This window comes from Arvicanthis niloticus, chromosome 20 (assembly GCF_011762505.2).
Source record: "Arvicanthis niloticus isolate mArvNil1 chromosome 20, mArvNil1.pat.X, whole genome shotgun sequence".
In the NCBI taxonomy this organism is placed as follows: Eukaryota; Metazoa; Chordata; class Mammalia; order Rodentia; family Muridae; genus Arvicanthis; species Arvicanthis niloticus.
The window spans coordinates 25,535,961-25,558,901 of record NC_047677.1 but is presented as its reverse complement, the minus strand read 5'-3'; the positions used below and the strand labels follow the sequence as shown (position 1 = coordinate 25,558,901).

The following is a 22,941-nucleotide window of genomic DNA, read 5'->3' as shown; positions in this document are numbered from 1 at the left end:
CCCCTGGGTTTATAGTAATTTCATTAGTATGATCACATGCCGAGGATCAAAGAAGAGAAAACTCTGGGATACAACACACACACACACACACACACACACACACACGATTCTAAACTATGGTATCCCATTTTTCTTATTTCCCCCTCTAAACCCACTTCTCTGGAGACTATGGAGATAACAAGGGCAGCTCCTAGGAGACCCCAAAAAGCTGGGTGTGCGAGCACATGCCTGCCATCCCAGCACTAAGAGACAGAAGCAGGAGGTCTGATGCCAAGTTTGAGCTGAGCCTAGTAAACACGATGAATTCCAGGCCACAGAGAGACCCTGTTGAGAAACACCAACAGGAGACTCTATACGAGAGCTAATAAATTTGGGAATCTGACTAGATTTTCTCAAACAGATTTCTGATTCATTGTGAGCCCTATTCTACTCTGCGCCCCCCCCCCCCCCCCCCCCGCCAAATAAACTTCCAATTTATAGTTCGTATCTCTGTGCACAAAAGACCTTGTGTTATCTGATACATGGTGATAGCATGGTAAATGGCTGTCCTCAGAAACAGCCTGGATTGGGCTATCGGGATGACTGAGTCGGGGCTGGAGAGACAGCTCGCTGGTTAAGAGCACCAGTCATTCTTACAAAGGACATAGATTTGATTCCCAGCACCTCTATGGCAGCTCACAGCCATCCATAACTCCAATTCCAGAGACATCCAATGCCTTCTGACCTCTACAGACACCAGGTGAACTGAGATGCAAGCAAACAAAATGTTCACAAATAAAAGTAAAAAGACAAGTGAGGAGAGGAGCCTGCTGCTCGCTGTCACGCCTGACCCACACCCAGAGCTCGATCCCTGGGACCCACATAGCAGACCAAGAGAACAGAACCCTGCAAATCATTCTCTGTTCACACACATGCCCACACAGACGCACAATAAATACATGTAACAAAAACATTTTCAGAGAAAGATAACGGCAATAGCCTGAATTAGAGATGAAAAGCTCTAAGAGGGACATAGGGAATTAATCAGAAAAATTAAATCAGTAAACAGTCTCTGTATAGATTTCTCTGTGTAGCCCTGGCTGTCCTGGACTCACTCTATGGACCAGGCCAGCCTTGAACTCAGAAATCCACCTGCCTCTGCCTCCCAAGTGCTGGGATTTAAGGCATGCACCACCACAGCTGATTTGTTCTTAACATTTTATGTAGCTTAATCTTATAATTCCATGACAGTATGACTATTATCCCCATGTTGTCCCGGTATTCACCAAATCACCCCTACGTCACCTATGGAAATCACCCTTACGTCACCTATGGAAATCACCCTTACGTCACCTATGGAACCTGCCTTCTTACCTCCAATTATGCTGAAAAACACACACCCACTTCAATAACAAAACTGACTGTTATGATCAACACTCCCTAGTCAAAGAGTCTTTTAGGCTAATAGTCCCAACCTGTCTCCTCTGAACGTGCTAGCACACTTGTCTTAAAACACATTGGTGCACACACGTGTAATCCTAGTACTTGGAGGGCTGCGAGACAAAAGGTGTGAGCTTGAGGTGATGCCCTGCAAGCCTCGAAGGCCCCCAACTTTTAGGAACCTCTCAAATAAGCACACATTAAAAACCTACCTGTTGGAGCCATCCTTCATGTGGACTTTGGCATAAAGAACATCCACCATAGCAGGATCGTCATTCATGTATTCGATTCCTGCCATCTCTACTTCCAGGGGTTTGCCTCCAGAAATGTCACTGCCAAAGAAAAAACATTCGGTTTTTAAGCTGTGTAAGCGGAGAACCTGCAATATTGTGAAAGACGGTTAATATGCATGGTCAGGAAGTACAAGAACTGGCTTGTGGGGTTTTTCCAGCAACATAATCTAGCTGTCCTAGTTTCACGTTACTAAATGTCCGATGCCCACAACTGTAAAATACAGGCAAGTATTTCCAGCACCATCCCACGGTCCAATCAGTACTCGTGATGAGCTCTAAGGGATGACATGATTGGGAACAACACTCCATGTGCAGGCCTTCTCTCTTCATCGTTTCCTCAGGTCACCAGAGGCATTCACTCACTAGCAATGGAAGATGTGCATACCAAAAACACATCTCCAGAAACACCCAGCAACATTAATGAAAAGCCTCCTCAGACTCACCTGTGCAAGCAAGTCCCTTTCTAGGAAACACCTCAAGGGAAGAGCAGCGCAGCCAACCACAGCTGCTGAACCAAGTCACTGTTTGGGTTTTTGTCTGTTTGGTGTTTGGTGTGTGAGTGCGTGTGCGTGTGTGTGTGTGCGTGTGTGTTTAAAGCAATATTTGAATCTATTAAGAAAGAACATCCATATAGATTTAAGCAAGGGCATTAAAGGAGAGAGGGAGGAAGGGAGGGGGTGGGCAGGCTTAGGAAAATGATAGTACACACTAAACTATGTGTACAAGTTTCTCGAGAGAAGTCACCCTAAGTATTTTAACAAATCCCATAGATGAATTTGATGGTTTCCAAACTTACGATGTGTCTTAGTTACTTCTCTATTGCCATGACAAACACCATGACCAAGGCAACTTTAAAAAGGAAACACTTAATTTGGAGCTCATGGTTCTAGCCTGTTAATCTGACCATCATGGTGGGGAGCACAGCAGCAGGCAGGCATGGTGCTAAAACAGTAGCAGAGAGCTCACATCTTCATCCACAGGCATGAGGCAGAGAGAGCTAACTAGAATGGCATGGGCCCATCCTCAGTGACACACCTCCTCCAACAAGGCCACACCCACGAATCCTTTCCAAACAGTTCCACCAGCTAGGGACCAAGTCGTTAAACATGTGAGCCTATGGAGGCCATTGTCATTCAAACCACGACATACTGCTTTTAGGGTTTCTGAGGAACTTCTTTTGGTAAATGAGATCATTGGATAGTTCCAAAGTCCTCTAGACAGAATTACAAGCAAACAAACAAACAAAGAAAAACACAGGACCTAAGTAAGGGCTGAAGAAGTGTTAATATACATGGTCCCAAGACAGTTTTTCACTAACAACACTCATAATCTTGTTTGTGATATTTTCAAAAAGTTACAGGTTCCCAGCTGGGAAAGGAAGAAGGTCAAACTCAGGGCTCCTCATTGCTACTGTAACATCCCCACTGGAAATGCTTCTAAATAAAAGAAAAGGAATATTGTTTTTATGTAGGCAGTCTTCGAAGTAAATCTTAGTTTTGTCAAAATCCTTAACTCTTGGCTAGCAAGATTCCATCTAGACTCAAGTGAGGAGTTTCTTTCCTCCCCACACCCCTTAATGTTTCCTCTTTCAGTCCTGTCTCAGTTTCCTCCTCTGAGACTTCAATCCTTTAATCTTAAGAGTGGATGCTGACTGAGGCTCCATTCTCCACAGCTTCTCAACTGATAAACTGAGATGCAGACCCTGCCTACTGAGGGACTAGGAGTCTCAGCCTGTTTGACCTAAAGGAGCATGAGTGTGTCCAGCCTTGGCAACAGGAAAACTGTCGTTCAATGGGAACCAACAGGGCCCAGAAGACTCCCACCATCATGTTTTCTTCTGCGATCCCTCTAACAGGTACACACTTCAGCCAGATAGAGCTTCCTGCCCCCCTGAAAACCAGGCAAGCTCCATTAGCTAAGGGGCACTCTAGGCATCATAGAGTGACCCCATTTCTCTTGCTCTCATATCCCTGTCTTGGTTAGGGTTTCTCACGCTGTGAACAGACACTATGACCAAGGCAACTCATATAAGGACAACATTTAATTGGGACTGGCTTACAGGTTCAGAGGTTTTAGTACATCATCATCGTGGCAGGAAGTATGGCAGTGTCCAGGCAGACATGGTGCTGGAGGAGCTGAGAGTTCAACATCTTGATTGGAAGGCAGCCAGGAGAAGAACTACTCTGGCCAGACTTGAGCATATATATGAGACTTCAAAGCCTACCCCCACAGGAAGCTATACTTTCTCCAACAAGACCACACCTCCTAATATCACCACTTCCCATGGTCTGAGCATATTCAAACCACCAGAATCCCTACACCTTAAATAAAACTGATGCTCAAGGGATCTCTAGTCATAACAGAATAGATACCCCACCATCTAGGAAAGCTGCTCTGGACATGTTGAGGGAAATGCAGTCACAGCCTGCCATCTTAAGGCTTCTTCTGGGCTATACTGAGAGCCTTGAGACCTGCTCCTTAGGTCTGCCTTGCACCTTAGGTCACCACAGGAAAGCTCGTGACTGTCACAGTGCCCTACAGCTTCCTCCTTTTGCCACTTCCAGGCCCAGCATGTTGTGACTATCGAGGTGGATTCAGCTGCAAAGACCTCCCTCCTCATTCAGACTCTGGAGTTTGTCTAGAGTGTCACTACCTAGGCCTTCAACACTCGGAAGATCTGGGTGCTCTTGGGTGGGGTTTCCTGTGGAATTACCTTCCAAGAGGAAGATGCTGAAGGTCAGGAGAAGCTGCAACCACTGGGGAACCAGACAGGCGGATAGGTGTCTGCGTGCCGTCTCTGCAGAGCCCGAGTGGCTGCAGGGGGCCAGCGTGGAGCCACTCTGAATCAACAGAGCCTTGGACAACCAGGGATGCCAGTACTGGCCAAGAAACAAGACCAGCCGAGGCACTGAGATACCACCCTCACCCGTGTGTCAAGCTGTGGACATGTTGGGATTGCAGCCATGCCTGGAGCACCATATGGGATCATTCTATAGAGAAAGCTTGGGCAGGCAAGAGGAGATGGTGACCCCAGACTGCACCCAACCAACCAACATTTTATGGCCCTATTCATAAGTCTCACCGAAGCTATGCCTAAGATAAAGCAGGACATTTCAAAACATTCTAGCTTATAGAAAGCCTGAGACCTCATCAGATATTGTATGTCTCTGTTCCAAGTACTGATTAGAAGATTCAATATGAGAGGCTACATTCTAGTATATCCAGGTACATGCAAGAAAACTTGCTTTAAAAGTCAACTTTAGCTGCTGGAGCGATGGCTCAGTGGTTAAGAGCACTGACTGCTTTTCCAGAGGTCCTGAGTTCAATTCCCAGCAACCACATGGTGGCTCCCAACCACCTGCCATTGGGATTTAATGCCTAAAAGAGAGAGAGACAGTGTGCTCATATACATTAAATAAATAAATAAATAAATAAATAAATAAATAAATAAATCGATCTTTTTTAAAAAGTCATCTTTATACTAACTATAGCACACACACAATTTTTTTTTAAGAGTCAGAATCTCAATGGGCACTTAAGAGGCAACGAGAGGCATATTTCTCTGAACTGGAAGCTAGCCTGGTCTATATAGCAAGTCCCAGGACAGCCAGAGTTACATGGTGAAACCTTGTCTCAAAAAACAAAACCAAAAAGAGACAGGGTCTTATTGAGTTGCCCAGGCTGGCCCAAATTTCTGAACTAAAACAATCTTCTTGCTTTGGTCTTTCACTGGGACCAGAAGTGTGTGCTGTTCCTGGTTTTCCTAATGCTTTTACAATGAACTGTGGTAGAGCTGGTAAGATGGTTAGTGAGGGTGTGTGCCAGGCAAGTCTTCACGAGCTGAGCTTGTCCCCCAGGACACATGCAAGGAAGGCAGCCACACTGGCCGACACCTGCAGCCCCAACATGCCTACCATGAGATGGGAGAGGGAAACAGGAGAACCCCCAAAAGCTCTGCTCACTGACTGGCCAGCTAGTCTAGACTAATAGGACAGCAGAAACCACCTCCACCAGGTGGGGGCGGATGACAGACTCCTGAAAGCTGTCCTCTGACTTCCACAAGCATGCCATGGTACAAGAACCCCACAGTCACACATACACATGTTAATAATAAAAAATTGCTGAAAAAGGTTAAAAACTAACCCTGCACAGTTAGGTCACACGACCACTTTTTTACCGGTTTAATGCCTCATGGGAGAGCTGTGTGAGCCTCCTCCCACCTGCAGCATTTGTTAAGAGGTGCTGCTTAGCGCCATTACGATTTACACGACTAAGTCTGCATGGACTGAGAGCCCAAACTCTCTCCTGTGTTTTGTTGTTTTGTGAGACAGGTCACACTGTGTCTGTAGCCCATGCAGTGTTAGGAGTATGTAGTTCAAGAGGGCTTGAACTGGAAGCAAACTTCTGTCTCCCAAGCAATGACACTGCAGAGTGAGCACTATACAGACTAACTACTTTTTACCAGGTACTAACTACCTGTGTCTTTGTAGAACTTGTTCAGGTATATTGATGTCATCAAACAGTACCGAATTTTAATGTGTAAGCACAGTTTTTGTCTGCGTTGATTTGCAGGACCCATTTCTCCCTTTCTTGCTCTTCTCCTCCATGTGAGGACTGCCAAGCAAGCCCTCCATCACTGAGCAACACACACATGATCTAATGTAAATCCTTGGAGTGGAATGATGGGCTGAGATCAGAAACCGGATGGACAGGACAGGCTCCCAGGCTTATCTATGAGTAGAGATGGAATCACCTGCAAACTCCCCAGCGTGATTTACCAGGAGAAAGGTTAAAAATTGGGAGAAAGCCAGGTCACTGTTCTCTGTCTTAGTGGCTGAACGATGACATCTGAAGCAATAATTAGAAATTACCATCTGTCTGCAGTTCATTTTTCTTCCCCATGCCCTTGTCTCTCTTAGATTTACTTGCTGAAGCCCTTGCCTGTGAGGGTCTGTCTTTTATTTATTTTATTTATTTATTTTTATTATCTGCCTCTTCAGGAGACAGGTGCTAAAGCTGAAGACTGGTTATATTTGTGAAAGGAGATACTCAGAGCCACTGCCCTGTTTCTGTCCTATATCTCACAGGGAAAAGTCACAAGAGACACATTTGAGCATCAGAGTTTCCTCAACACTGAATAATTCATTCAAAATCTATAAAGCTGCATGAGCCTTAAGCTTAAGAATTTCCACGAATATCTGGGTTCTAGTTAGAGAGCATCCTTTAGTTTAACAACTACCCACGTCCTTCAAATACCCAAGCACTGGGCTTTATCAAATCCAATATATGTCATGTTTATTTTAATATTCCAACTTGAAATGCCATCACATTAGGCTACAGCACAGTCTATACTGGTCCTCTTAGTTCCAGTGTCTTCCTTTGCACATTTTATTTTGGGGTCTTTACAGCATAGCAGGCTCAGGTTAGAAACGCTGTTACATGTTACGAACCCCCCACGCTTGGGCACCAAACTGTTGCGCTTACTGGAGCCTGATGTTGGACGCCAAACTGTTGCAGCCCGTACTGCCCGTTCCCGTCCGAGGGTCAGGGTCTAGCGAGAGAGAGAGTGGGGATAAAGGGGAAGAGACTCGAAGAATGGAGACAAGACAGAGATTCTGATCAAGTCTCGTTTATTGAAGGGAATTCTGAGCTATTTATAGGCTTTTGCCACGTGCCTTGTAGGTGTTGATATGACGTAAGCCTTACAGGCGTCTATAGCGTGGACAGCACGTGCACCGCAATGCCTTGCAGGCGTGGATAGCACGTGTGCCTTACAGGCATGTATGGCGTAGATAGCACGTGGACAGCACGTGAACTGCAATACCTTGCAGGCGTGGCCACCACGTGCACCTTGCAGCTGGGGCCAGTAAACAGCAACACAAAATATGTGGGATATCAGAGTGTGCTTCAGCTGTTGTAGGCTATTGAAAACCAAATCTTTCGTCAGGGTATATGGTTCCAGATGGCTGCAAAGTTGATCTAGCCGCTTTCTGCTAAAGTCGGCTCCCAACAGTTACACAGTGGTACCCATAGCAAAGGCTGAGACCAAAGAACAAACATAGCTGAAAACAGAAGACAATGTACTCATCAGAGTTTAATGCATTGTTTTTCTAAGTGAAGTCTCTTCTATTTGGAGAAACTGGTCCTGCCTTAGGCACTGCGGACACCTGACTCTGACCCTCATCTGACACGGGAGAAGTAAGTTTGCCCTGTAAATGTTTTAAGCAAGTGCACATAGCACAGAGGGGCGGAGAGGAGCCCTGGGAGGCTTGAGTGTTTTACTTGCCGGTCTCAAATCCTCCCAGCCTTTTGAAAACAGCATCTTTAAACATCTTTCTGCATGCACTGCAGATTTCTGGCAGGGCAACTTTGTCCTATTTCAAAAGCTTTGCTGAATTTGAAAAACTACAATTACCATTTTCATCTTGTCATGTCAGAGGCTTAGAACTATTAGGACTGTTCTTTATTCCCGGCACACACATTCTGACACGCTTCCAGGCTCCAATTTGGCAGTGAGTCACAAAAGTCACTAAGTACACAAAAGGGAAGAACTTGCTAGGTCTGCCCACAGCTTAGGATTAAAACCCAGTGATTAAAACCTGTGGCCTGACTTTCTTAAGGCAAGAAGAACAAATACTTCACTATATAAATATTTTATCTAACTCTACCTTTTTTTAAAAGCAGGATTATTCCAGTGGCAGCCAGGAAAATGCAGCTACTTTAAGTTCAGTTTAGCAAAAAGAAAATTGGGAATATATTGAAGTATGAGACCTTTAAATATTTTTTATTTTGTACAAAGAAAACTGCAACTATCTACTGATGGACACCAAATTATTTTGAGTTTTAAGTAAGATTTAAAAAATAAAATGAGTGTAGTGGTGCCCACCTTTAATGCCAGCACTGGAGAGGCAAAGGTAGGCAAATCTCTGTGAATCTGAGGCCAGCCTGGTTCTACACAGTGAGTTCCAGGACAGCCAGGGCTATATACAGAAACCCTGTTTCAAAATAATAAAAGAAAATAGCCATGTCTGCCACAGACCAAAGAATAAGAGTCAAAAGAACTGGCTCACTGTAAAACTCAGCCAGTGTTTGATTATGCTCAACAAAAAACTCTGTTTTTGTGGAGACTGGTGGTACAGGCCTGATATCCTACTGCTCGGGGGCTAAGGCAGGGGATTGCAAGGAAGAGGTAAAGTTGAACTACACAAAAACACCTAGTCTCAAAAAACCAATGAACAAGCGGCTCTCTTGTCTTCACGTAACTAATGGGAAATGGATAACTGACCAGGAGTGATGACACACAACTTTAACCCCACCACACAGGAAGCAAAGCTAGAAGCAGAGGCAGGAGGATCTGTATGAGGGCACGGCCAGCCTGATCTACATAGTGAGTGCCAGGACAGCCAGGGCTACATAGAAGAAGGGAGGAAGGAGGAAGGAAGGGGAGAGGAAGAAGAAGAGGAAGAAAAAGGAGAGGAAGAAGGGGAGAAAGAGGAGGAAGAGAAAGAAGGAGAAAGAGAAGGAAGAGAAAGAGAACAAATCAATGTACTACAGAGTCTCATATGTAACCCAGAGAAAGACTTTAGATCCTTTCTCCTTGTTCTATCCACTGAGCCAGGCGACCCATTCCTATAAGGCCATGTTAGAATAACATGGTACCTGTATACAAAAAAGGGCTGTGTGAGCCCACATGGGTATGAACACACATGCCCTGGTGCTTGTGTGGAGACGCACCTCAGGTTAGACCTTGTTTCCCACCTCAGCCGAGGGTCTCTCGTTCATCGTGGCACACTCTAGCTAGCTGGTCCATGAGCTTCCCTTCTCGTGCTCCCATCTCAGCACAGGGTGCTTTGAGCACAGGTGTGTGTTGCTAAGCACAGGTGTGTGCTGCTGCATCTGGCTTTACACAGGTTCTGGGGACACACACTCAGGCCTCACACTTGTGCATAGAGCAGTTTCTCCACTGAGCTACTGCAGGATACAGAGGAAGCAAATCAAGTCCTGAGTGATGTGTGTGACTGACGTGTCAAGGAGCCCAGTGCTTCAGTCCATGGCAGTAAGAGAACCTTCCCTGGGTGAGGCTCTCAGGGAGGCTAAGCCTTCTTCTGGTCTGAACGATGATGGTGTGTGCAGAAAATATATAGGTATAGCCCCTCCCTGCAGATGTTCACGGCCTGAAGACTGCTCCCCTATAAAGACTTGCTCCTACCAAGTCTGGCTAAACCTGCTTCCTTGTTCAACTGTACACCACGGGCCTGCCTTCCTGTTCATCTCTAAGTAATAACCTGTCTTTCAGCCGTATGCAACAGCCTCCCCACTCAACACACAGAACAAACATGCGGAGCTTCCAGGGACTACAACTCCCCATCAGAGAGCCCAGCCCACCCAATCCCAGCTTTTTTGTACATATGTCTGTCCTTTATCGTCTGTCTTCATTCCTGCATCACTCCTGGTCAGGGCTCCCAGACGCAAGCTGTGCAGAGGCTCAGGAATCTGTCCCCCTGCCCAGGAATGGAATTCCCTAAAATCTATCTGGGAGAGTTAGTTTTCAAATCTCTCTTCCTCAGTCTTAAGTAAAAAGTGAGCAAGGGTACTTCTGAGTCCTGACTTTGAGATGACCAAAACAGAAGACACAGCGGCTGTGCCAACAGGGTCTCAGCCACTTCTTCCCAATTAATATCCAAGGACACTGTCATGCCAACGCCATCAGGACATCCAAAGCAAAAGTCCTCCATTCTTATGTGTGTCCCAGACTCTGTGTCCAGTGGCATTACAGTAGGCTGCTATTCATAGCAAGGTAGTCAGGGGTTGATCTTTGAGGCCTGGATGGACAGACACCCTGCCTCAATTAGACCTGCTGGTGCCGCCCGTCACCTCACCAAACCTCATGTAAAGAGCTGGAAAAGAAAAAAGCCATCTGTGGGAACCCCGGGGGAGGGGGAAGGAGAGGAGAGAAAAAGGAGGTTCTGTGAAATGACTTCCGTGTCAGATATATGTGTAAATTAAAATTTTACAGTTAAAAAATAAGTAACAAGTCAGCCTTCTCCAAGAGTCTCCCTGAGTTGATTTTTTTTCTGCTTTTTTTTTTTTTTTTTTTTTTTTTTTTTTTTTTTGAGATATGAAACTTGCCCAGAACTCTCTGTGTAGCCAGGCCAGCCTCAAACCCGCAGCCTCCGCCTCCAGAGGCCAGAGATGACAGTTGTGTACTGCCATGCCTGGCTTGAGATTCTTATTAACTAAAACAAAAACATCTATATTTACTCTGTTGTTGGTTTTGCTTGCTCTTTTGTGTTCTGAGATGGGTTTGGTGGTTTGTGTTTTAGTTTTTTGTTTGTTTGCTTTGTTTCTTGGTTTGGGGTTGTTTGCTTGCTTCAGACAAGGTCTCATGAAGCTCACAATCCCTTTCAACTGGCTTACATAGTCAGGGAAAACCTTGAACTCCTGATACCCCCATCTCCATCTCCAAGCCATGGGCTCACAGGCAATGCCACCATACCATGTTAGTGAGCCTCAAATTTAAGATGTTTCTGCCTTAGCCTCCTGGGACCATGTGTCCATTGTCACAACAGCCTTTCTCCTCCTGCTCCTCCTCCTACTCCTCTTCTTCTTACCCTTCCTCCTCCTCTTCTTCCTCCTCTTCCCCTGCTCCTCTTCCTCCTCCTCTTCAGCAGGCACAGCGGTGCACACCTATAATCCCAACACTAAGCTAAGGCTGGAGGATTTACCTGAGCCTCAGAATCTGAGACTAGCCTAGGAAACAGAATCCCAGCTACTCAAGAGGCTGAGGCAGCACAGTAAGAGCATGCTATTCATAAGTAACTAGAGAAATAGAGCTGGAGGAAGGGGGAGGGAGGAATGGGGAGGGGAGAGGAGAGGAGGGAGACCCCTCAGTTTCTCTTCACTAAGCAGTGCTACAGTACTGTCTGCAATACTGTGGCAGGCCCTCCTGGAAAACCACACCCTACTCTCTTCCATGTCTTGGGTAAGGGGCTTTGTAATAGGGTTCGATTTAATTATATAAACACATTCATTCAGGTCAGAGTCTTTCAAGACCAACAGCTTGTTTCTGCTGCAGTCACAGTGGCAGGGACAACTGAAGGTGCAGAAAAATGACACATTAGAATTAGAGGTAGGGAAAAGCAGCCACTAGGTAAGTAATGTGAGAGACCTCGAAAAGCTAGGCTTAAAGGCAAGAAAATAGATATTTTTCCTGAGAACTGGAAAGGATCACAGCTCTGCCAATATTTTGACTTCAGTCCAGTGAAACCATATCAGTCTTCTGACACAGACCAGAGATGGCTCAGCAGGTAGAAGTAATGGGCGGCCATGTGTGAGCCTGGGTTTGATCCCTGGGACTACATGGAGGAAGGGAAGAAAAACTGACCCCTGCAAGCTGCCCTGGACCATGACATGTGTGTCATGGCATGGGTACATGAGTTTGTACATTTTATAAACAAATAGGCAAACGCTAAAATTCCCGTGCCATCCAGCTCGCTCATCTGCAGACAAGCCTGTGATACTGAAAAGATCTCAGCCTGGGCTGCCCTCCCCCTCCCCCCCACTCCTGACCCACAGATGGTAAACCAGATGTTCTTTTAAGTGTGCTGTTTTAAGCCACTGAAGTTGTAGCAATATGTTACTCTGGATCAAACAACGGGATGTACTGTTAAAAAACAGTATTTGCCTATCAATTAGTACAACTTAGAAACTGTAAATGCATGCTTTAAGTCCATTTTTAAACTTGCAGGTGACAGTCCAATGTTAAGTACTACAAATGAACAGATCCGGGCTGGAGAGGTGGCTCGGCAGGTAAAAACACTTGTTCTTTCAGAGTACCAAACTTTGTTTCCTAACACCTACATGGTGGCTCACAACTGTCTGTCACTCCAACCCCAGAAGATCTGGTATCTTTCTGACCTTTGTAGGTACTAAGGTACACATACATGCAAGCGAAATACCCTGATTCCCAAGTCATCCATCTCTCTCATCCACAACCAAGACTGTGATTCAGAAAAGCCCCCAGCCTGGGCTGAATCTCCCTCCCCACTGCTGCCTGTTACTTACTTAATGAATTCTTCTTTACAACGCTGCAGGATCTCACACGTCTGCTGGATCTCCTGTTCACTTAGAAGTACCAACATCCCAATAGTTAGGTGAAGCTTTTTGGGATTCTGAAAAATGGTACTATCAACCCCACGATCCTGTTGTTGGGGAAAGAAACAAGAAACTCAGCTCGACTGGAAGCAAACGGCAAGGATGATCGTGGCAAGCTGCCGAGGCGGCACACGCCTTTGATCCTAACATTCAGGAGACCTGTAAGCAGGTGGAGCTCTGTGAGTTCCAAGGCAGCCTGGTCTACATAGAAGTTCTGGGCCAGCTAAAGCTACAGAGGAAGACTCTTCTCAAAAACAAACAAAAATGTATAACCAGGGTGGGAAGGTTTAACCTGTAATTCCAGCATTGGGAAGGCTGAGGCAGAAGAATCACTGCAAATTCTAGGATAGCCAGGATGTAAAACACACCTCACAAAATCAATCAACCAACCAACCAACAAATAAACAAAAAACAAATGGCTGGAGAGGTGGCTCAGTGGTTAACAGCACCTGGCTGCTCTTCCAGAAAACCTAATTCCAATTCCCAGCATCCACAACCAGCTGTAACTCCAGTCCCAGGGGATCCAACACCCTCTTTTGCATTCCATGGGCACTGTACACATGTGATACATGATATACATGCAGGCAAAAAACCCATATAAATAAATAAATAAATAAATAAATAAATAAAATGTTCAAATGCATATACTTAGGCATGGTAAGACATGCTTAAGTTCCAGTACTGGGGAGTAGAGGCACATGGATCTCAATGAGTTTGAGGCTAGCCAGTTCCAGGACAGCTAAGGCTACAGAGTGAGACTGTCTCAAAACACACAACAAAACACATAAGTAAGTGTCACGACTATAAGTGAGAACAGGAAAATAAATCCCACGTAACAGGCAATGTCTACACACGGGACGAGCACAGACGAGGCACAGCTATGCACAATAACTAATTCAAAATTGATCTGTGACTTACACATGAAGCTAAGCCACAAGTCTCTCAGAAGATAAGTACAATGAGTTTCCTAGGACCCTGCATTTGGCAATGAGTCCTTGGATGAACAGTATAAACACGAACCAGCAGAGAGACATGGGGAACTGGACTGAAGTGAAATTCACAAGTCTAATACATTAGTGGGAAGAAAGTGAAGGGAAACCAAGCACAACAGCTACCTGTGATCCCCCACTAAGGAGGCAAGAGGATCATGAGTTCAAGGCCAGCCTAGGCTACACAGTGAGGCAAAGGAAGCAAAGAAACAAGCAAGGGAGTGGCGAGAGAGGGAAAGAGAGGGGAGAGGGAAGGTAAGGGAAGGGGGAGGACGAGGAAGGGGAGGAGAGGGAGAGAGGTGAGGGAGGAAAGCAAAGGGGAACAAAGGAGAAGAAAGGAGGGATCCAGAGAAAGCAGGAAAGAAGAAAGCTTACAGAACACAAGAGTTTGCATTATTTGTTAAAGATTAAAATATTCAAAATATATAATAACTCCTGCAATTCAAAAACTCAAACACAAACTAATCTTCAAAACAGAGAGGACTGAGATGGTATCTTCCCAAAGAAGAAACACAAACAGCTGCAATAACAATGCATAAGAATCTTCAGCAACATTAATAATTCAGGGAAATACAGAGCAAGCCACAATGAGGTACTGACTCTCAAAATAATGGAGAGGGGGGGAAAAAAAACTACTGACAAGGTTGCCAGAAATGGCAACCTCAGACAATGCCAGGAAAGGAAAGAAATCCAGTGCAGCCCTGTGAAAGCTTGCTGATACGGATGGAAAGCCAGACCACCAACAACTGCACTCCAGGTACATGCCCAGGGAATGAAAACAGACCCAATCAGAAGCATGTTACACATGTCCCTCCAAGTACTATTCACATAGCCAAGAGATGAGACTAGCCCAAACGTGTATCAACAGACGGTGAAGACACTATGCTAGCCCTGCTGGGGAAACAACAGCATAAGCTGGAGCAAGGTGCCCAAAACATGACATCAAACTGAAGAAAGAAGGAGCAAGCAGAGGGAATGTATTATTTATTATTATTTATAGGAGGCGCCCAGAGCTTGGAGAACAGAACACAAATCGGTGGCTGTTAGGGATGGAGGCTGTTAGGGAACAACTGTGAATGAACAACTGTGAATGGGCAGGAAGGATGAAATATTACAAAGCAACACACAGCTGGTACTGTGCACTTCGACTTATTTAACATTTAATGCTACAGAATCACTTGGGGTTTTTTTGTTTGTTTGTTTAGTTGGTTGGTTTTTTTTTGTGGGGGGGGGGCGAGGGGGTTTGAGACAGGGTTTCTCTGTGTAGTCCTGGCTGTCCTGGAATTCACTCTGTAGACCAGGCTAGCCTCGAACTCAGAAATCCACCTGCCTCTGCCTCCCAAGTGCTGAGATTAAAGGCATGTGCCACCACCGCCCGGCTGAATCACTCGTTTTAAGATGGTTAATTTGATGGGCTGAAGACAGGGACTCAGGGGAGGCTTTTGCTGTAAAGCACCGACTCTTCACCTGGCCCTGGCTGAGTGGCTAACGCAGGACAAACGCCAGCTCTGCCTTCATGTTGTACCTTTCCTTTGAAAACTTGAGATTCCTGCTCAGCTCTGCATGTGACTCACTTACAGAATGTCCACCTAAAGCCAACCATCCTTCTCCTCTCTGGCTGAAGACACCAAGATAAGAGGAAAAGTTTTCCAGTGTCACCAGGCCCTGGAAAGGCAGCTCAGAATAGTGTCATGTACAGACAGATCATCTCAAAATGAGTTCTCCATCCTTGGGCCAAGCAGGAACAAAACGGCCTGTCTAAGCACTAAAACTTCCCAGAGTCCAGAGTCTGACAGAAGCACACATGGTTTGAGCACGGCTGTTTAGGTATGCATGCCTCGGGCCCATACCCGAATTTCCTCCCCTGTAATACAGGGACCTGAGGCTCCTGTTGGTCCCTGCCGAGGGGGGCCGAGGAGGCTTGCGGCCTGTTTCCCATGCAGTACCGTGAATAAACTCTTTTTATGGCCTGTCATCATTACATTTTCTAGAGTGGCTGGACACGATGTATTGGGGCTCCCAGATGCCAGGTTTTATGGCTGAAATCTTTATTATGATGTGAATTTTACCTATTATTTAGGAACTTGGGGGCAACACTTGGTGGTGGAGCCTAAGCAGAAGGCTGTAGTTTTTAATCATCAGACTCTAAAGAAACAAAGAAACAGCAGCTCAATAAAACAACAGTTCTCAGGAAAGAGAGAATAAGTATTTTAAAGCTTTCTTTGTCTGTGTATGTACTGCATCTGAGTTCATGAGCACCCATGTAGGCAGCTACCTGCATAGAGCAGAGGGTGTCAGGTTCCATGGTACTGCAGTTCAGAGGGTGTTGGAACCATTGAGCTGAGGTTACTGGTGATTGTGAGCTGCCTGACGTGAATACAGGGATGTGGTCCTCTTCATGGTGCATGCTCTTAGCCACTAAGGGCACAATGTTTTCGATGCTGGTTTAATGAAATCTTTTTGTGCTGGGTATGGCAGCGTATTGTGATGCCTGAACTGAGGCAGTGAAGGCAGAAAGATGAGGAGGAGTTCAGGGCTAGCCCAGGCTCAATGATAGACAGCCTGTTTCCAAAAATGAAGACTAGCTCTTTTTTTTTTTTTTTTTTTTGGTTTTTCGAGACAGGGTTTCTCTGTGTAGCCCTGGCTGTCCTGGAACTCAGAAATCCGCCTGCCTCTGCCTCCCAAGTGCTGGGATTAAAGGTGTGCACCACCACGCCTGGCCAAGACTAGCTCTTCTGATAATTTCATGGCATCTGAGTCCCTCCTGAGCTCCCCTGAGAACAACTTTGTCAAAGGACTTCCCTCCAAAACAGCACAGTCTTTATAAAAGAGCTGGCATTTATGAGAGGGCTTGATTGGGTGTGGTGAAGCACATCTGTAACTGCAGTGACTGGAAAGCTCAGGCAGGAGGATTTTGAGTTTGGGAGCAACCTGAGCTATATAGTAATCTCTAGATCAGCATGGGCTATGGAGAGAGACCCTGCCTCCAATAAAACAAAACACACAGGACCCTTTCTATCTTAAGGACCTGCAGTATAGTTAGATAACCATACCTGGCATTACGCTGAGTTCCAAGGGCCAAGCCTGCGGCTCAGTGGTCGGCCCCTTCCCTGGCACTGTTTACGGTTCCATCCCTTCCCCTCTGGGAACCACACATGAAACTCAGTGGTATTTAGCATAACTGTGCTGTGTAACCAATAGGCTCACCTTATTTTCACAACTTTTTCATCTCCTCATAACACTCCGAACACATTAAGTGATCACTTCCTGTCCTCACAGGCAAGCTCTGGTGTGACTTCTGACACTGGATTTGCCTATTCGGCACACAGCACATAAAAGGAATCATGCAATAGACAACCCCAGTGGCTTCACTTTAGAGAACGGCTTCCAGGTTGGCCATGTCTAGTGTACCACACACGCACTTTATACCCTTAACTAAGGGTAACCGTCATATTTCATTAACTTCAAACTGCAAATGGAGAACAAGATGCTGAGACTCTCCTCTAAATAGGAGAGAAGCAGGAGGGATTCTATAATTTTAAGTTCTATAATGGGGTCTCTAGCCAAATAAGGCACCCCAAAGAAACGCATTTACCACACACAGCTTGCGCCCTGCTCGTGGTTTGCCTCATTTCTGCCTTGGCAACAGTAGTTAATAGATTACCCACTTTCTAGGTGTTAATGGAGCTTGGGCTATTTCTGTATCTGATGAAGGAGTCTTATTATTCTACCCATCAACCCAAATTGCCTCATTTAATTAAAGAGGTGATATTAAGGAACAAACAGCTTTAGAGCAGAGCATGGCAGGATTGCCTATAATGCTAGCACCCTCTTGAGATGCTGAGGCGGGAGGACCATGAGCTTAAGTCAGCCTGGGCTACACAGTAAAACTGTCTCAAAGTAAAAGTGACCATCTTTAAACTGTCAGGGCAGTCTAAGTGCAAGGCATGCCATCCCGACTATCCTAGCCCAGGGCTACACCTGCTGTATTAGGAAAGGTATGTGATGCTACCTATGTGACTCCACGATGCACAACTCCACCACAAATACAGCTGGGGACCGTGTCCCATGCGACTTGACAGTTCCTACAAACTCGTGCAACCCCAACAGCAAGGGAGGTGGAAAAAGAGGATCTGCTGAGATGTGCTGACTTCTAGCCTAGCAGAGATTTAAGCCCCAGGTTCAGGAAGAGACTCTGTCTCACAGCAGTGGCAGAAAAGGATCCAAAGGGACAACTGACACCCTCTTTTGGACGTCACATGATCACGCACATGCACACCCACAAATACAGAAACACAAACGAATAAATAAAAATGAACCTTCAAAAAAGTTAGAGAAAAATGCCATTAAATAGACAAAAGACATAGACACCACACACACACTTACTCCCAAATATTCGATGATGTGTGATTTCACTCACTGGGAAAAAGAGAAGCCATGTGACGAGTTTAAGCCCCACCTCTGACCATCCCTACATTCAGGGCTTACTTCCCACCACTGTCACTGCCATGACCAAAGGACAAGCCGAAGAGGATGCTGGAGCAAATTGGTCAAGGTGACAACAATCTGCATGGTTGTCTGATGAGCCTGAACACCCCTGCACAGAGATGAGAAAGTACCCGGAGCAACAGAGAGAAGAGCAGACGCTGGCAAGATGGGAACGCCTCCTCCCCCAAGACAATGGGATGCCAAAGCAGACCAGGCCCAGAGAGATGAAGGTGCCAGAAAACTGTGTGCATCTGTGTGTATGCGTATGTGTGTCTGTTTATGTGTGTGTGAGAGAGAACATGTACATCTGACTATTTTTATCAAGTTCTATAAAAACACATGATTTTGTTTTACGTTTTTAAAGCTAAGTTGTTCACACATGTTTAGATATATTCGGAGAGATGGCGTGTGTGTCACTAACAGAATGCCTCCCAGCTGGACTGATATTGAGAAACATCTCTTTTCTGTTATCTGTCAGACTTCCTCTTGGCTCCAAGGAGGATTCTCTGCCCCCTGACACATGAAGGCACCTTAGCATACACCTGTGGGAAGGGAAATTAAAATTCGTTGAATGTCCTCCCATCTATCTCCACTCCTTTAAGACCAGAGACCCAATGGGACCTGATCTCCAAAAACTGATTTTGCCAGTATGTCGGTATAAAGTCCAAGCAACTCCAATTCCAGGAAGAAAACCACAAAGTCCACTTGAGCAAAAATCCAATGGCAACCCCTCCCCTCCTTAGTAATGGCCAGTCAGGCTACAACAGCAGGGTCAAGGAACATATAGATAACCTAAGACATCCTGTAGAAAATAGATTGCCTAGCCATTCTGTGTGTCAGGTATTTGGTTCCTACAGATTACACCAAAAATGCAGTCTTTAAAATATTAACTTGCCAACCCATATGGAAATTCCCCAAGCTTGCTGTAACCACAATAAATACCCCATACCCCTAGACTCGGGGCTCTCACTCTAACCTGATGCAATGGTGATTACAAGCTCGCTTGTGAGCTTGTAATAAAGACCTTTATGTGTTTGCATCAGAACTGGCTCCTCCGTGGGCCTTGGGGTCCATGCGACTTGGGCATAACATTGGGAGGTCTGGACTTGGCAGTGGCATCGATGAGAAGGTGTCCCTCAAAGGACAGTGTTCCTTACCTGGACATTTAAACTTTAGATTAGGAATTCTGCTGTTACCAGCCGTCACTGAAAGTAACAGGTACTTGTGCAGGGGTGCAGGGGTGCAGGGGTGCCTGGAGGCCAGCATGCACTCTGATAGCTGATAGGCAACACAGCTACATTTACCCCTTCTGACAGAGATAAGGGAAATGACTCTTTTTAGTAGATGAGAACCAGTTTCACAAGTTCCTGAAAAATGCTGGCTTTTATCTAAGAGCCAGAAACCCTCCTATCAGCTCACTGGATTGTCTTTTAGAATTTTGTGAACTAGAGTTTCCCTTTGTCCCTAACACATACATGAAGACCTTTGAAAGTGGCTGTGCATGGTTAACCACTGTCTGTCCATGAGTCAAAAATCCTGTCTGAGGGCTGGAGAGATGGCTCAACAGTTAAAAGCAGTGGCTGCTCTTCCAGAGGTCCTGAGTTCAATTTCCAGCAATCACATGGTGGCTCACGGCCATCTGTAATGGGGTCTGGTGCCCTCTTCTGGTGTGTCAGTCATAGCATGCTCATATACATAAAATAAATAAATCTTTAAAAACACAAAACCTGACTGCATATGAAAGTCAGAGGCAGTCTGAGAGAAAAAGAGAGAGAGAGAGAGAGAGAGAGAGAGAGAGAGAGAGAGAGAGAGAGAGGGGTAGGGGGCAGAAACTTAAGTAACAGGTTACCTTCTAGAGAAAGGAAACCTGAGGAGGAGGTGGTGGCTCTGGCAGCACCACCAGCAGCAAAAGCTTCCAACCCTCTCAGCTTTCTCTCCTGTCTCTTCCCCAGCAGAAGCAACCCCCACTCCAGTAACAAACAAGTATCTCCAGAGCAGGAGCATGGTTGTCACACTTAAAATAAATGCGAGAGTTAAACCGGAGAGGTCAGGAGCGTTGGCGGAGATAAATAAGACACATATGTGGGTCAAGAGAGGCAAGCCAAATAGGTCCTGCGGACCGCACTCTGAGAAAAACAGCCAGTCTCAGTGTGGTCTGGGTGTCTCTGAGCCAGCTCCCACTGTAGCCACCCCCAGAAAACATACGAAAGGCACCAGTGTCCTTTCCCTTCCCAGGAATGAGTAGCTTCACCTTCTCATATAGTCCTGCATCCAGTTGTAAGACTGAACTGTGAGTCATGGCAGCTTCTATTCAGACCGCACTCCAAGACTGAGGACAGGAGGAATCAAGTCAGGATGGCCATTGTACTGTGTTTTCTACTAACATGCTAAAAATAAACCCTGCCTGCCAATCACTCCATTGGAGCCCTAGTGTGACTTCTCCTTCAAGAGCTCAAGAACCAAGAGTGGATGGGAGGGAGGGAATCAGAGAAAGGCACAGTCTCCCTTCTTGGTGGCACCGCCCTCTGGCAATCACAGGCTACCTACAATCACAAGCCATCCCATGGTCTTGGTGGAGTGCAGAGGTGGAGCTAACTCCTTGTTGTCCCTCCTCCATCTCCAGGGAAGCACAGTCCTGGGGAAGCTTCTGTTGTCCACACAGGCATTCCATTTCTTCTCTTTATGAAGAGGGTGCAGGGAACACTTGGGCAGCAGCTCTGACTGGGGGAAGGTGCCTACAGTTGTTTTTCATTGCTAGTATCTCTCAACAGTGTTCATGGGGGATTCTCAGGCCCCATGGGTACTGTCAGACTGGTTTCCATGGAGATAGGGTACTGAGTCCCATGAGACTAGGTCTGCCACCATGGGGACTGCTCAGTCACCTAGGGCCTGTGCCCCCAGGCTGGCAGCAGCACCGCACCGCTGATTTCCTATCTTGCCACCCAGCTCTGGCTCTAGTGTCTCGCAGAATCTCAGATCATGAAAATAAATACAGTTTTACAAAATAAGAAAAATAATTGCTAATTAAGACTATACTGACTCCTACTTCTCATCTACTAAGTGACAAGTCAAAAACCTGACACTCCATGTGTAGTGCAGACTGAGCCCTTCCACATACTGGCAGCAGAAATGCAAAATGTCCTGTAATCCCAGCACTTGTGGGGCAAAGACAGGACTTAGAAGTTCAATGTCAGCCTGGACTGCCCTGTCTCCAAGGTTAAGGACTGAACTGTGTCATCCTCCTCCCCACACCCTATGTCAAAGTGATCACTCGACAGGGGGAGAAGGGGCCTTGAAGCAGATCAAGTGACTTCATAACATCAGGTGGAGCTCTTCTAATGCAGCTGGTATGTACACAAAGAAAACAAAATACCAATAAAACACAGCAGGAATCCCTGTGCCCCTTCAGAGAGGTTGTCTTGTTATTTTGTCTAGGCTCCGCCCCACAGTTACCTGGCAACAACCAGGTGTGCCTGACTCACTATAAAAGAGGCTGACTCTCCTGTCTCTTGCTGTCTTTCCTCTCTCCCCTTCCCTCTCTTCCCATTCCTCTCCCCCCTCTCTCCATGTGCTCATGGCCGGCCTCTACTCCTCTACTCTCTGCCTTTCTCTGTCTCTACTACCTTCTCAACTTCCCTCTCCAAGCCCTGAATAAACTCTATTCTATACATACCGTGGTGTGGCTGGTCCCTTGGGGGGAAGGGATGCCTCAGCACTGGCCTGCAGAAGCACCACCTCCTTCCCCAACACCTTACTGCACCTCCACCAAACATATTCTCTCTCCTTATCTTTTTATAAAACACATCTGCCATCGAGTAAGAAGGCTAGCCAGTCTCCACCCTGCTAACACCTGAGTCTTCATCTTCCAGACTCTAGAACTGGAATAAAGTTCTCAGTCTGCTGTACTCTGTGACCCTGTGACCCTGAACTAAACAGAGTAATTTGCCAATGGCCCTATTTCTAGAAACGGACACTGAAGGCGTATTTCTAACAATATAAAATACCGTGTATGCATTTAGGCAATACAGCATTACTGAAAAATACCTAAGTATCCAGTTGAAAACATATGTACATGGGTAAGCAACAAGGGGTGATTTTCCAGAAGGCATTATTAAGTAAGTAAAAAGCAAAATGAAAAAGATTGCATATGCTTTGCTACTATTTGTGTAAGGCTGAAAAGAATAGACGATCATATACAGAGAGGAGCTGGGATTTAACTCAGGTGGTAAAACGCCTGCCTGCCTGCCTGCTGCCTGCCTGCCTGCCTGCTGCCTACCTGCCTGTTGCCTGCCTGCCTGTTGCCTGCCTGCCTGCCTGCCTGCCTGCCTGCCTGCCTGCCTGCCTGCCTGCTGCCTACCTGCCTGTTGCCTGCCTGCCTGCCTGCCTGCCTGCCTGCCTGCCTGCCTGTTGCCTGCCTGCCTGCCTGCCTGCTGCCTACCTGCCTACCTGCCTGCCTGCCTGCCTGCCTGCCTGCCTGCCGCCTGTCTGCCTGCCTGCCTGCCTGCCTGCCTGCCTGCCTGCCTGCTGCCTACCTGCCTGTTGCCTGCCTGCCTGCCTGCCTGCCTGCCTGCCTGCTGCCTACCTGCCTACCTGCCTGC

At 46.3% G+C, this 22,941-nt stretch overlaps 1 protein-coding gene across 5 annotated transcripts in view; it reads right to left on the bottom strand.

The window, feature by feature from the left end:
- Ascc1 (activating signal cointegrator 1 complex subunit 1) overlaps positions 1–22,941 on the bottom strand; it is a 97,392-nt gene that overhangs the window by 46,090 nt on the left and 28,361 nt on the right. For all 5 annotated transcript variants that reach the window (XM_034524229.2, XM_076916639.1, XM_076916638.1 and 2 more), the window contains exons 6-7: positions 12,777–12,913; positions 1,632–1,751 (exon numbers count right to left, since the gene is read on the bottom strand). In XM_034524229.2, the coding sequence (XP_034380120.1) occupies positions 1,632–1,751; positions 12,777–12,913 (257 nt within the window). The remainder of the gene's footprint in view (positions 1–1,631; positions 1,752–12,776; positions 12,914–22,941) is intronic.